The sequence below is a fragment of the Amblyomma mixtum genome, chromosome 4 (assembly GCF_055824585.1).
Source record: "Amblyomma mixtum isolate Tamu chromosome 4, ASM5582458v1, whole genome shotgun sequence".
NCBI classification, from domain to species: domain Eukaryota; kingdom Metazoa; phylum Arthropoda; class Arachnida; order Ixodida; family Ixodidae; genus Amblyomma; species Amblyomma mixtum.
In genome coordinates, this window is record NC_143015.1 from 148249306 (window position 1) to 148264166 (window position 14861).

At 48.4% G+C, this 14861-nt stretch overlaps 1 protein-coding gene across 1 annotated transcript in view; it reads left to right on the forward strand.

Moving 5' to 3' along the window:
* Positions 1 to 2664: 2664 nt before the first annotated feature.
* The window catches only part of LOC149348699 (uncharacterized), a 54441-nt gene continuing 42244 nt past the window's right edge, over positions 2665 to 14861 (forward strand). Inside the window, exon 1 of the mRNA XM_089541829.1 lies at positions 2665 to 3638. Coding sequence (XP_089397955.1) covers positions 2716 to 3638 — 923 coding nt within the window. The 5' untranslated portion in view covers positions 2665 to 2715. The remainder of the gene's footprint in view (positions 3639 to 14861) is intronic.

The window sequence follows — 14861 nt, forward strand, 5'->3', positions numbered from 1 at the left end:
GTTTAATCTAAAGGATAGAAGCAGCGGTCAGGATTGCCTCGAAGGCTGGTATCTCAGTGAGACAGCGAGACTTTAGTTCGAGCTTGTTGGCACACTTGCAAGTGCCTTGCCACAGACTTTTCATTCTTTGAACGGCCAGATTATCATCGGCACTCATCCATGCTTTCTGACTTGACCAGTAATTTAGAAGTTTTCTCGACTGTATTTCAAGCATATCCCAACAACACGGATACGCAAGGGGAAAACATCCGTTTTGGTAATGCCACAAACTAATGTGGTATCAGCGCCATTAAAAAGCATGGAATTCTCTGACATACTGACGATTTAAATAGGCAACTTTTTCTGCTTACTGCATCATTTTATCGCCCAGCTCTATGCGTTAAGATTGAAATAGAAGCTTCTTTTGTCGGCTCTCAAGTCTGCATAATGCGCCGCGTGATACCGGCCGGCATCCTGCGCTTATATAAAACAGTTGCAAATAGGATAAAATCTCATGAAGTAAACTCCTGTCTTATACACGCAGGCATACTCCAACACCACCGCAGTACTTTCTTGGCAGTGCGCCTCTTGAAATGAGGCCTTGGAGTAAAGACTAACGCGTCTCCTCTTAAACATGACATGCTTTTAGCTCCAATTCCCGACGTGCTCACATAAAATCACCCCAAAATCTGTCAGAAACTCATGGCCAAAGCTAAAGGTTTTGTGTTCGTTTCCTGGCTGCGCTAAAAATATGGGTAATTTGTCACAAATCTAACTAGCCCAACATCTAACTGTTTTAAACTAAACGCTTCTAGCATAGAAAGTTGATTAGAATGTAAGTCACTTCATTCGCGTCTAATGTATACGTCCTTGTTTTACGATCGAAGCGTATGTAAGAATCGCTTGAATTCGGGAATCGCTGATGCGATGTCGGAGTAGCGCGCCAGTAGAACGTAGGTGGCGCTGGCGCAGGGCTGCGCAACGCTTCACTGTAAGTCATGACATACGGCCATTTCGAGGTTCAAGAACAGAGCAAGACTACTAACAAATACTTGTATCAAACCTCTTGAAGGCCGCCACGTTCTCACGCAGCGTCTGCTCCTGGTCAGCGCCGCTCTCGTAATAGTCAAGCACAGCCTTACTCAACTTGGGGCCACCCAGACGCCTGAGGTCATCCACCGTGACCACAGTCTTGTCGCAGCCATGTGTCCTCCGCCCTTGAAGAAGAACTATGGTCACACTCTTTCTTCGGGGTAATCATCATCATCATCAGCCTGACTACACCCACTGAAGGGCAAAGACCTCTACCATGTCTCTCCAATTAACCCTGTCCTCTGCCAGTTGCGGCCACCGTATTCCGGCAAACTTCTTACTCTCGTCCGCCCACCTAACTCTCTGCCATCCCCTGCTACGCTTGCTTTCTCTTGGAATCCACTCCGTTACCCTTAAAGACCAGCGGTTATCTTGCCTTCTCATTACATGCCCTGCCCAAGCCCATTTCTTCCTCTTGATTTCAACTAGGATGTCATTAACCCGCGTTTGTTCCCTCACCCACTTCGGGGTAATACGGTATAATGAATAAACAGCGCTAAAGACGAGGACGAAGAGCAAATAGAACGAGCGCTGACTCGCAACTAACGTTTATTGAGGAAAACAGAGAATATATCCAAGTTTTTGATGATTGTGTGGTTTTGGTGCTGCTTGGCTTGGATATATTCTCTGTTTTCCTCAATAAACGTTGGTTGCGAGTCAGCGCTCGTCCTGTTTGCTCTTCGTCCTCGTCTTTAGCGCTGTTTATTCATTATGTCACTGTACCAACTAGCCCAGATGTCTCTTCTGTTGTAATACGGCATTCGGCGAACTATGTTGCCCAGCAACTTTGAGGGGATTCTACAGCCCCGTTACCATAGGCTGCGATCCTAGCTCGCGAACGTAGCGAAACTGAATGTTGAGCTTGTGGCTCATGCATGGTCCCTTTTAAGGGATACTGAGGACGAACTGAAGTCCGACATGCATCGATAGAATACCGTGTACTAAAGACAAAACGGCTACTTTAATTGGAAACAGATCTTTTGTGAGGTACAAAAGAAAAAAATTCGTAAAGCTAAGCTTAGCAGCCTTGTGCATTAATCAACGAAAGCTGTTGTATCTTTTACAGCGGTACAGCCGTCAGAGATAAGCCTAGCCGTGGACATGTGAATACGCAAAATCTGATTGCTGCACAGCGCCTCCTACCGTCTTTCTCTGTTCGTTCTCTCAGTTGCCCTTTCTCTCTCCTCTCAAATAAGCATGAAGAGGGAGATTTTCCTTCCCCACTTTCAAACCTGCAAACCATCGTAACTGAATTGCATTAAAAAATTACCTTAAACTAAATTTCATTATTTATGACAAGTTAAAGTATTTTATTTATTTATTTATTTATTTATTTATTTATTTATTTATTTATTTATTTATTTATTTATTTATTTATTTATTTATTTATTTATTTATTTATTTATTTATTTATTTATTTTGTGATGAAGAAGAAGTGCTCGCGCGGCAGCGTGACTGCTCTCGGCGAGCGCGCGCTTCCTGTGGGTGCCGTTGGAACCAGTGCCTGTCGGTGAACGCCGTTCCGCGCTTAGTGCTTTGTGTCGAGCTGTGCTTTGTGCGTTGTACCCGAAAAACCCCTTACAAGTGGTGGAGGTGGACTCTGATCCCGTCCTGGAGCTGAGAAACGGCACCGTTACCACCCAAATGCCGAGAAACACATCCCCGCCGCCGTCATCGGTTCCGCCAGCACCTGTTATCTGCGCTGGCATGCCTCGGCAGCGAGACCCAGCTGTCTTCAGCGGCACTGGTGACAGTGATGTCGAAGATTGGCTGGCGTCCTACGAGCGGGTAAGCACGCACAACCGCTGGGACGATACCATGAAGCTTAACAACGTTATTTTCTACCTTGCTGACGTCGCCAACCTGTGGTTCCGCAACCATGAGGCAGACATAACCACCTGGTCGGCTTTCAAAACGAGCTTTGCCGAGGTATTTGGCCGTCCTGGCGTGCGCAAGCTCCGCGCTGAGCAGCGCTTGCGTGAGCGGTCGCAGCAGCCAGGTGAGACGTTCACCAGCTACGTGGAAGACGTCGTAGACCTGTGCAAGCGCGTCAATTCTGAGATGACTGAAGCCGATAAGATCCAGCACATTATGAAAGGCATCGACGAGGACGCCTTTCAGATGCTTCTTGCCAGGCAGCCGGACACCGTTGCCTCCGTCATCAGCTTGTGCCAGAGCTACGAGGAGCTGCGCAAGCAACGCGTCCTCGCTCGTCGCCCTTTGCGGCAGGCCGAGGTACTATCTGCGGATGCCATGGTCGCTGGAGAACCCCAGTTCATGCAAGAGGTGAAGCGGTTTATCCGCGAAGAAGTTGCACGTCAACTCGCGCTCGTGCATGCGCCCCCAGCTCCGTCACCAGCACTTCCGCCGGCCTTTCAGCAGACCATCCAGGCACAGGTCGCAGACGCCCTGCAGATCGCAGATGCCGTGCCACCAGTCCCCCAGCAGGCAGTGGCTGCCCCGCTTACCTACGCCGCCGTCCTGTCCCGCCCGGCTCCTCATACCACGGGCAATTTCTCCGACGCCACAGCAGCTCCGCCGCCCTTGGCACCACGACCTGTCCGGCCGTATCGGGTTCCCGCCCCACCATCGTTGCCGCACATGGCGTCGGCCCCCCTCCCCTACGGTCGTCCATGGCGCACTCGGGACAACAGGCCCATTTGTTTTGCCTGTGGCATTCCCGGACATGTCGCTCGCTACTGCCGCAATCACTCTTATTACCCGCCTACTGACGTCATGACGCACTCAGCATACGGACCTCACACGCAGCGGTACCGCGTGCAGCCTAGTTCGCCACCATCTGTATTCACCACTGACAACCAGTCCGCCGCGCCGCACCGCTCCCATTCTCCGCGGCGCCGTTCCATCTCTCCGATGCGCCGCCGCGCCAGCTCCAGTGAAGCGGAAAACTAGTGAGCGCAGTTCACGAGGCAAGAGCTGCGCCTTCGGCGAACTTTACAAGGCCTCTGACGTCCCCCGCCAATGTCGTTGATGTTGTAGTAGACGGTGTTGCGACGTGTGCCTTGATAGACACCGGAGCAGCCGTATCAGTTATAGACGCGAAATTTTGCCGCCGCATCAAGAAAGTTTTGACGCCATTCCCTGGTATTTTACTGCGTACTGCTGACGCCCAGCAAATTCAGCCGCTCGCCGCTTGCACTGCACGAGTTGCTATCCAAGACGTCATCTACGCAATTGAGTTTGTGGTACTCTCCTCCTGCTCGCATGACGTCATTCTTGGGTGGGACTTTCTGTCGGACCACTCTGCTGTCGTCGACTGCGCCCGTGCTGAAGTCACACTCTCTGTCCTACCCGACGACTCCACTGCCGAAACCGCTGAGTATCCGGACAAACTTCTCCTTTCCCATGATGTCGAACTTCCTGCTTCCTCGTCCGTTGTAGTCTCCCTGTCCTGTATCTCTCCAGCCGACCCACCCGACACAGCTGTACTCTTTACTCCCTCGGAATTGTTCGTTCGCCGCAGGAACCTACCGCTTCCCTTCGCTGTCCTCACAATGACTTCTGGCACCGCAACCATGCTCATCAGCAATCATCTGCCCACTCCTTTGACTTTGCTTCGTGGTGAATGCATTGGTTACGTAGCATCGGCTGAACTTCTACAAGTCGTTGACGACGCCCAGGCCGCTCCTACACCGTCGCTCGATGCTCTCACTCCGGCTCCCCTGTCACACCGACCACCGTCTGACGTTCTGTACAGTGCTATCGATCGAGACCTTCATTCGGCGTGCCGTGACCAGCTGTTCGCCCTTTTGTGCGAATTTCGTTCGTCTTTTGATGCGTGCCAAACTCCACTCGGCCGTGCTTCCGCTGTCACCCATACCATCGATACTGGCACCCATCCTCCTCTGCGCCAGCGACCATATCGCGTGTCAGCTTCGGAGCGTCGCGTCATCACCGAGCAAGTCGACGACATGCTGGAGCGCGGGATTATACAACCCTCGAAGAGCCCATGGTCTTCCCCGGTCGTTCTCGTTCGAAAGAAAGACGGCTCTATCCGATTTTGCGTGGATTATCGACGGCTGAACACTGCAACCCGGAAAGACGTTTATCCTCTGCCGCGCATAGATGACGCCCTCGATTGCCTACAAGGAGCAGAATTTTTTTCGTCACTCGATCTGAGATCTGGTTATTGGCAAATACCCATGGCCGACGCTGATCGCGCAAAAACAGCATTCGTCACGCCTGATGGGTTATATGAGTTTAACGTCATGCCATTTGGGCTTTGCAATGCCCCTGCTACATTCGAAAGAATGATGGACAATGTCCTGCGGGGCCTACGCTGGAAGACGTGCCTCTGCTACCTTGACGACGTCGTCGTGTTTTCGCCCGACTTTTCGACGCATCTGACTCGCCTGCGCCAAGTGCTCACTTGTCCCACCACCGCAGGGCTGCAATTAAATTTGAAAAAGTGCCATTTCGGAGCTCGCCAACTGACCATCCTCGGTCACGTCGTCTCTAAACACGGCATCCTTCCGGATCCCGCAAAACTTCGTGCGGTCGCCGAATTTCCGAAGCCGTCCACGCCCAAAGAACTGCGGAGTTTCATCGGTCTATGCTCATATTTTCGCCGCTTCATCCGGAATTTCGCCACCATCATTTCACCTTTGACGCGACTTCAAGCCCAAAATTCCTTGTCGTCGTGGTGCTCCAAATGTGATGATGCTTTCGCTACAATGCGCCGGCTCCTTACTTCACCACCCATACTTCGCCATTACGACCCGGACGCTCCGACCGAGATCCACACGGATGCTAGTGGCATTGGCATTGGTGCTGTGCTGGCACAACGGAAGCCTGGGTTTCATGAATATGTCGTCGCCTATGCCAGCCGCACACTTTCTAAAGCCGAGATCAATTACTCCGTGTCCGAAAAAGAATGTTTGGCCATTTTGTGGGCAATAACCAAATTTCGACCATATCTCTACGGCCGCCCCTTCGACGTAGTCACCGACCACCATGCTTTATGCTGGCTTTCGTCCTTGAAGGATCCATCCGGCCGACTTGGTCGTTGGGCACTGCGACTTCAGGAGTACGACATTCGAGTCATCTACCGTTCCGGACGCAAGCACTCTGACGCCGATGCCCTCTCCCGCTCACCGCTACTTGCCAACGATGCGACAATCTCTAGCATTGACCCCGTGCTCTCTTCGTTACGCCCTCCAAACATGCATCTGGAGCAGCGCAAAGACGCCTGGATAACCTCTCTCGTGCACCTCCTCTCCGGCCGCACTACGTCAGCGCCCTCCCGCTCCCTTCGACGTCAAGCCCGCCATTTCACTTTGCAAGACGGTCTTCTTTATCGCCGGAATTACATGCCAGATGGTCGAAAATGGCTGCTTGTCATACCTCGCCACTTACGTGCTGAAGTCTGCGCATCTTTTCATGCCGCACCCCAGAACGCCCATGCTGGTCTCTTAAAAACATACACGCGCCTTCGGCACCGGTACTACTGGCGCGGCATGTATACCTTTCTACGAAAGTATATTCGCTCATGCCTTGACTGCCAACGCCGCAAGTCACCACCGCAGCGCCTTTCCGGGCCATTGCAGCCTTTACCTTGTCCTGCCCGTCCGTTTGATCGTGTGGGCATCGACCTTTATGGGCCTCTGCCGCCTTCTACTGCTGGTCACCGCTGGATTGTCGTCGCTGTCGACCATCTTACGCGCTATGCCGAGACGTCCGCTCTTTCGACGGCTACAGCCAGAGAAGTCGCTTTCTTCATTCTTCGCAACCTCGTTCTTCGCCACGGTGCTCCCCGCGAGCTTCTCAGCGATCGCGGCCGCGTGTTTTTATCCGACGTTGTTCAGGCGCTTCTACAAGAATGTCGCGTAGTTCACAGAACAAGCACGGCGTACCATCCTCAGACGAACGGGCTGACCGAAAGGTTTAATCGGACGCTCGGTGACATGCTCACTATGTATGTCACTCCCGACCACTCTAACTGGGACCTCGTACTCCCATTTGTGACGTACGCCTACAATACCGCCGTCCAGTCTACTACAGGGTTTTCGCCATTCTTCCTCCTTTATGGACGCGAACCTACCTGCTTGATTGACACCATACTCCCCTACCATCCTGACGCATCTGACTGCTCGCCTGCTTCTGAAATCGCCAAGTACGCCGAAGAATGCCGCCAACTAGCCCGATCCCTCACGTCTGACGACCAACATCGTCAGAAAGAACGGCGTGATTCTGGTCAACCCTTTGCCCACCTACCCGCCGGCTCCCTTGTTTGGCTCTGGGTCCCTTCTGGTCCTCCTGGCCTGTCGTCCAAGTTCCTCACAAAATATCACGGCCCCTACCGTGTTGTCTGTCAGAGTTCCCCCGTGAACTACGTTGTGGAACCTTTGACACCCTCCTCTGACCACCGCCGCCGTGGCCGTGAAACCGTTCACATCAGCCGCCTCAAGCCCTACCACGAACCCGTGATGTGTACCACGCCGTGAGTCGCCAGGATGGCTCCTCCTTCGCCGGGGGCCATTGTGATGAAGAAGAAGTGCTCGCGCGGCAGCGTGACTGCTCTCGGCGAGCGCGCGCTTCCTGTGGGTGCCGTTGGAACCAGTGCCTGTCGGTGAACGCCGTTCCGCGCTTAGTGCTTTGTGTCGAGCTGTGCTTTGTGCGTTGTACCCGAAAAACCCCTTACAATTTATTTATTTATTTATTTATTTATTTATTTATTTATTTATTTATTTATTTATTTATTTATTTATTTATTTATTTATTTATTTATTTATTTATTTATTTATTTATTTATTAATTTATTTATTTATTTATTTATTTATTTATTACAGATACCTGCAGCGCCCAAGGGCATTATTGCAGGGGGGGAAACACAATAACTTCTGCTCATTTGGCCGAAAGATACACATAACAGAAATACAATCACACAACTAATAGATGAGGAAAAACATGCACTGAAGGAAGACAACCACGCTCCACAAATAAAATAACACTAACGAAATGAAAAAGACACGCGCAAGACAACTGCGCGCCACGTCACACATCAGATAAAAATGCGCGGAATTGACCTTCCGTGCAGCACTCAGTGACGACGGCTGGTAGCCTGTTCCACTCATTGATCGTCCGTGGAAAGAACGAGGTTTTGTAAATATCTGTGCGACACTTAATCTCTCGGATCTTCCACTGATGATCAACTCGTCTAGAAAAAAAGTGAGGTTGAAGCAGATACCGGTCTTTGTCAATGCTCAGCTTTCCAAAATAGATGCGATGCATTATTTGTAATCTCAAATGTTTCCTACGGTTAGCCAAAGATCCCCAGCCAAGATGGTTTTTAAGAGACGTGACACTAAAGTCTCAAGGCTTAAGCTTTAGAATCTACGTTAGAATGCAGGTCTGTATGGCTAAACCAAAGCTATAAGAGGTTTCCCTGTAAAAAAATTAATGCAAAAATTGACGATGTCGACTATACTGCCATTCAACTTCTGAACGCTCATTAGGCAGAGTCCTTATTGGTCTTGACGTCATAGGTTTGAATCCAAGGGCGTGAAAAAAAAAAAGTTCCATCTTTGAATGCAACTTCATCAGCAATAAGTGCTTATTTCGCGGCACCAACTTTGTCAGAAAGATCCATACAGCTGATTTTTAGCCGGAAGAAAAGTTGGAAGAAGTTGTTTTCAGTAAAGTAATTGCGCTTTGGTAGCATCCCTGTCTTCCACGTACTTTACAACTTAGTGCACCCAAGACCTCTTCCTGCCCTGAAAACATCCCCTCTACAGTGACTGCTTCAGCAACTTCTGGCTTACAGTGCTGTGCATCTTTTTTACAGCGAACTTACGATGGAATAAGCACATTAATTACATTGCGAATAAGGCAGCAACACGTTTGAATTTCCTACGGCGGAATTTGAGCCATTTACCAAGTAACTTAAAAACTGAGCTGTATTTCAGTCATGTACGCTCAATACTTGAATATGAATCTGTCTGCTGGGACCCACACACACACATCTGAGTGTGTAGGCAAATTAGAGAAAATTCAGAATAGGGCTGCTAGATTTGTTCTCAGTAATTATAATCGGCAAGTTAGTATGACGGAAAGCAAACGAAAACTTAACTGGCAAGAGTTGAAGGACCGTAGAAGGTACATCAGAGTGAAATTTTTCCATGAGATTTATTATTCGAAAACTGGCATAAACCGCGAACAATATATCCAGGCACCTCACTATATCTCAAGGCGACTGGACCACTGTTTGAAGGTCAGGGAATTTTCTTGCAAGAGTGAAGTCTTGCGTTATTCTTTTTTTTTTTTGTTAGAACTGTTCGAGACTGGAACAATTTGCCATCGAGCATTGTATGTATCACATATAATGATGCATTTTTTCATGCACTGCAATAATTGTTTTATACCTATAATGAAATCTGTACTCCCTCTGCTGTAATGCTCTGCGGGGCGATGCAGGTAACTAATAAATAAAATAAATATTCGGCTACGCAGGTGCAGTGCTTTGCAGCGGGCGCTGTATAGTACTTCACGGCGTGTAATGCATATGCTTAGCGGGGCCTGCATTGATGTTAGGATGTGGCGAAAAGTTTGCTGCATGTAATGACATGACACGTTCTCTTCTGTTCTGGGGTGTGCACTGGTGCTCTCTACTGCTCCGCCTTTCACCAAAAGTGCAACTCAGCTATTAAAAATTCTGGGGAGCACTTTGCCCTTCCTAAAGTGCGATGAAGCGAAAGCCATGTCCTCCTCTGTTACCGCCCCTCTTAGTGTGGTGACGACGTCATAGGTGACGTCACGCGCATGCGCGGTACATTTCCGGTTACTATTTACGACGCCATTTGATGAGGACATCAGTTTTTGTCGTTTCATTTTTTAAAATTTGTTAATAATTTAAACTAATTTCTCGCTACGACATACTGCTCAATGTAGATGACGTCACCAGATTTATTAATGATTTTTATTAATTGCTGTATTTAAATGTTAATTGGTTAGTTTAATTATTATTTCGTGTTACGACATACTACGCCATGTTAATGCCGTCATCGGTTTTTAGTTAGTTGATCGCTAAGGTGTGACAATGGATTGCGTGTTACGACATACCACGCCATGTCATGACGTCATCAGTTTACTGGCAGCTAGGGTGGACAACTTCTGCGGACGCAGACGCCGGAGAGTCATGAGCCTATAAGGCATCCGCCTTAAAAATGACAGCAGAGGAAGCTTAAAAGGCTTCCGATCGTAGCGGCCAACAGCATCACAAACGGTCGTGGGACGAACATGCGCCGCCACCCCCCCCCCCCCCCCCAAAAAAAAAAAAAGGCTTAAAGAGGAACCCTGCCCCGGCAACGTTCTAGGCGCTTCAAAGCGCTTAGCTTCCCATCTTGAAGCAGTCCTACACAAAGTTTTCGAAATTAGACTTTCTGACGCTCTCTGCGTCGCACATTTGGGTATAAAAAAAAAAACAAAGACGAGGCCACCCCCGTCTCTATCGCTTCTCATCGGTAACAAAACGAAGGCTTCAGTAGTGGTAAAACAGCGATTATATATCTAGTTCTATAAATAGTAAACTAATCTATGAGGGACGCCGTAGTGGAGGGCTCCGGAAATTTCGACCACCTGGGGTTCTTTAATGCCAGTGCACGTTAAAGAACCACAGGTGGGCGAAATTTCCGGAGCCCTCTACTACGGGGTCCCTCATAGCCTGAGTCGCTTTGGGACGTTAAACCCCATAAAAACCAAACTAATCTTTATGTCCTGTAATCGTTTTTAATTAGAAATATTGAACCGCTACTTTCTTACCTTGGGGAGTCAGTGGTGTGTTCAAACTTTGTTGATTCGCACTGACGTGAGCTGCCGTAGCGAAGACGACAACCGCCAATAATACGGTCGCCATGAAGACCTAGTTTCTTTACCCCGTCTGCAAAAACGAGCTGATTTGAGCGCATTACGAAACAGCTCTAGTAGAACAAGTGGAGGTCCCCAAAACATCATGGTGCCTTGTAGAAGAAAAGCTAAAGCTAATTCAATGGTCATTTTTTTCCCATTCCATGAAACTGACCATTTTCGTTGCTGCTACCTAAGGTGCACAGGTAATCGGCCCAGTATTGGAAGCGCATTGGTTTGGTTTATTGGGGTTTAACGTCCCAAAGCAAATAAGGTTATGAGGGACGCCGTAGTGAAGGGCTCCGGAAATTTCGTCCACCTGGGGTTCTTTAACGTGCACTGACATCGCACAGTACACGGGCCTCTAGAATTTCGCCTTCATCGAAATTTGGCCGCCGCGGCCGGGATCGAATCCGCGTCTTTCGGGTCAGCAGCGGAGCGCCGTAACCACTGAGCCACCGCGGCGGGGTGGAAGCGTATTGGCAAATGACGGTCCAACAAAGACCCAGAGTGAAAACATACATTTGCGGTATTAGGCCGATTACATGCTCTGCTTGGGTACATACAGAGGTCGTAGTTCAGTATTAATATGCTTGTACGTATCAGCTGTCCAATAACTATAAAGTAATTCTCGCTTGCGATTGTTCCGATTCAAACTATACAGGTTTTTCTTTAAAGTGTACTCCAAAACGCACATAAAGAATAGAAAACGGATTCGCACTCTGAGCGCTCAGAAAATTCCTAGGAATAGTTCTTAACTGGACGTTTAGCTACCGTTTAGCAAGACTTTGGCTGTTGAGTACGATAGTAAGATATCCCTAACAGTGAGCTATATGAAGCATTACCGCGCAAGGCTCTCAAGTGCACCAAAAACTTGATAAAATAAAAAGTATTCGGAGAAAAAACATGCAAATACGTACTCCGACCACACTGAAAAAAGCTGCCTCCAACCTCGACGTGCAGAGTTCTCTAAACCTAGAAAGAGGACAATATTTTCGGCTTCAGTAAAGCTGCACCTTATATCTGTCGCACACCAAGCAGAAAACGTGTGGTCACCGGAGTTCATTGTACCAGAGAAATAAGCTTGACCATTATTCACACGGCAGTATACTAGTTTATGATTAATGGTGGCATTGTTTTTCGCGCTAGGAGACAGTTATTTTTCGAGCGAAAAACGACTCCGCTTTTTCTTTCTTGCTTAAGCATGGAACTGCGGATCTTATAACAACTGCCGACAGATAGGAAGTCACGGCTGGAAAATAGTCACGACCACTTAACCACCCCTATTGCAAATCCATCTTTTCTTTGCCACGTAGGAGCAGAAACGTCATTTCAGGGACCGTTACCTAAACTTGCTAAAGATTTTTTTGCGAAAGCAGCAATACGCCAGCCATCTCGGCTCGTCGCGTGGCCTCACTTCAGCCGTGTGCCGTGGCCCACGAACGACCTTTAGCCGCCGTTGCCTAGCAACGCCGCAGTCGCGCTCCAACAGATGGCACCGCCGTCGACGCCGCTGGCCCTACCAGATGTGCTCCGCTGGGGTAGAGGGAGAGGAGGTGTCGCCTCGCGGGGTATATATATATATATATATATATGCGCTTCGCCTCAGTGGATTCTAGTCGTTACGGAGAGCGCGAAAGAGAGGCAACAACGAAAGAACGAAGCGAGGTAGAGACAACGTGCTCATTTTGCTTTCGCAGTTCAACTAGGGTTCACCAGAGCTAAACAACAGCCAATTTTTTACCTTGAAAATCTTGTAATCTAGGAGCATTAAAGCATGGAACATCATGCTAATGGATCTAAAATGACTCAATGCTTTCTTATCAGTTTGAAAGCTCCAACGTCGAACTGAACCGTCTAGCTTGAATCGGACTGCCTTAGTTTCGTTATCTATGTGTAACAGGTTTAACAAAACGTTTTTGTAAAGGCATTCGTGTGCAGCAGACATCTTGATCCCTGATTTTTTATTGCTTTGTTCGCTTTTTGTTCCCACATGTTAATCTTTTAACACTGGCGTATTCGCGCTTCCTTTTGTCATGTTGTTTTCATGCAGTTTTTTTAGACTTCTCATCTTTCCTGGGCGCGTAAAATGCTCCTCCTTTCTCTGTCATTATTGATTTTTTAGCGGATTTATTACTCTGCTTTTTCAGATTCCGATGAACTTCTGCCTAGGGGCCTTCCTTATATTCGCAAAATATTTTTAATTTATTGATATTGCACAGGTGCGTCTTCGAAGCATAGGTCGGAGGCCGTTGATCGAAGACGCGTCACGGCAGGCACACACCCAGGAGTCGTTGTTGTTGTTGTTGTTGTAGCCTATGACAGAATGGCACATACCCACTCTGGGGGATCGGCCAAGAATCGGGAGGTAAAGGTTGGTATTCACCTGTACATAGTAAAGGCAAAAGAAAAGCACACGGGAGAGCAACACCGGGGGAGTCTACCACAAGAAGGGCACGGAGAGGATGAAAAAATAAAAATTGAAAAAAAGAAAAAACAAAAAAATAGTAATAATAATAATAACAATTATAAATAATAATAATCATAAAAATATATATATATAAAGGAGTTTGGATTGGAGCGAGAGTGAAAGAGAGAAAAGAGAGAGATTAATTCGAAAAATAACGAAGCATGAAAAAGAAAATACTGAAAGCTTTAGCAAGGCAGTCGATGAGATTCCAGCAAGAAATTTTGAACAGCGTCACAAACAGACCTGTGGCTGAACCCAAGTGTGGTGACACCAAATGATAGCAATTGTGGGCTGCTCAAACTAAGGCCAAGTTGCTGTAAGGGCAACTCCAGGAGTCTTCTTCTCAAAGAGGTGAAACGACGACAATGGAGCCAAAAATGATCGATAGATTCAGGCTCACGGCAAAATGCACAGAGGGGAGATAACGCCAAACCAGATCTGTGCAGATAGAAATTTAGAGGGGGGATGCGGCAGCGCAACCTCGTCAGAGATACTTCTAGCTGCCGAGATGGACAAATTTTCCTGCTCCAGGAATATTTCAGATGCTGATATTCCACCGATGTTAAAAGTGTTGTGTCTTGCGCGCTTAATAACGCTCGTCGCCGGAACCTAGATGCTGTGATATACGCTGTAGCCGGGATGATGGGCAACACAGGGCCGCCTAGGGAAGCCTTTGCAAGGTTATCCGCGATCCCAAGAAGCAGGTAGGAAAAGTTCCAGTTACGTTCTTGGGGAATGCCTCAGTACCAAGTGGAGTTCAGCGCGTTCTGGAAAAGGGCCCCAAGTTCAGTCTGGAGGTCACTGTCCCGAAGCACGAAATGCTTGCTTCGGTTCACAGAATAGCAGAGAAGGCCAGGGGCGAGGAGAGAACACATTGCATTTCGGAGTGTGTTGACACTCTCGAAAAGGCCTACACGTCTCAAACAAGAACAAGAACACACGCAAAGGTGAACAAAGTCGTTGGGCACTTTCGTGATTCAAAGCTGTCTCTGATGCAAGCCGATAAGGATGGAGGGTTTGTCGTTCTTCCTCGGGAGATGTATGATGCAAAGGCTACAAAAGCAATTGAGAAGAACTTTAAGCGCTCGCTTCTTAAGCCAGCTAAGGCTAAGAGTAGGGCGTTGCAGTTGCTAAAAGAGTGCAAGCTGGACAGGCTGTGGAAGGAGGTGAGCAACTGCAAAGGAGATGCACTGAAAGTTTTCTTCAACGCAAAAACCCACAAGCCCGAATGTCCCTTCAGAGCCATTATCACAGAGCGACACAGCTGGCAGGCACGTCTAGGCAGGTTCCTCCAGCGTCACCTGAACAGCCTTTGTACTGTGGACCCTTTTAAAGTCGCCTCCTCAGCCGTCTTAGTTGACATTCTACGGAGTGACGTGTGCGGTGCAAACTCTGCATTTTCAGTGGATATAGAGGAACTTTTTTACACGGTGCCGCACGATGAACTGTTCATTGCTGT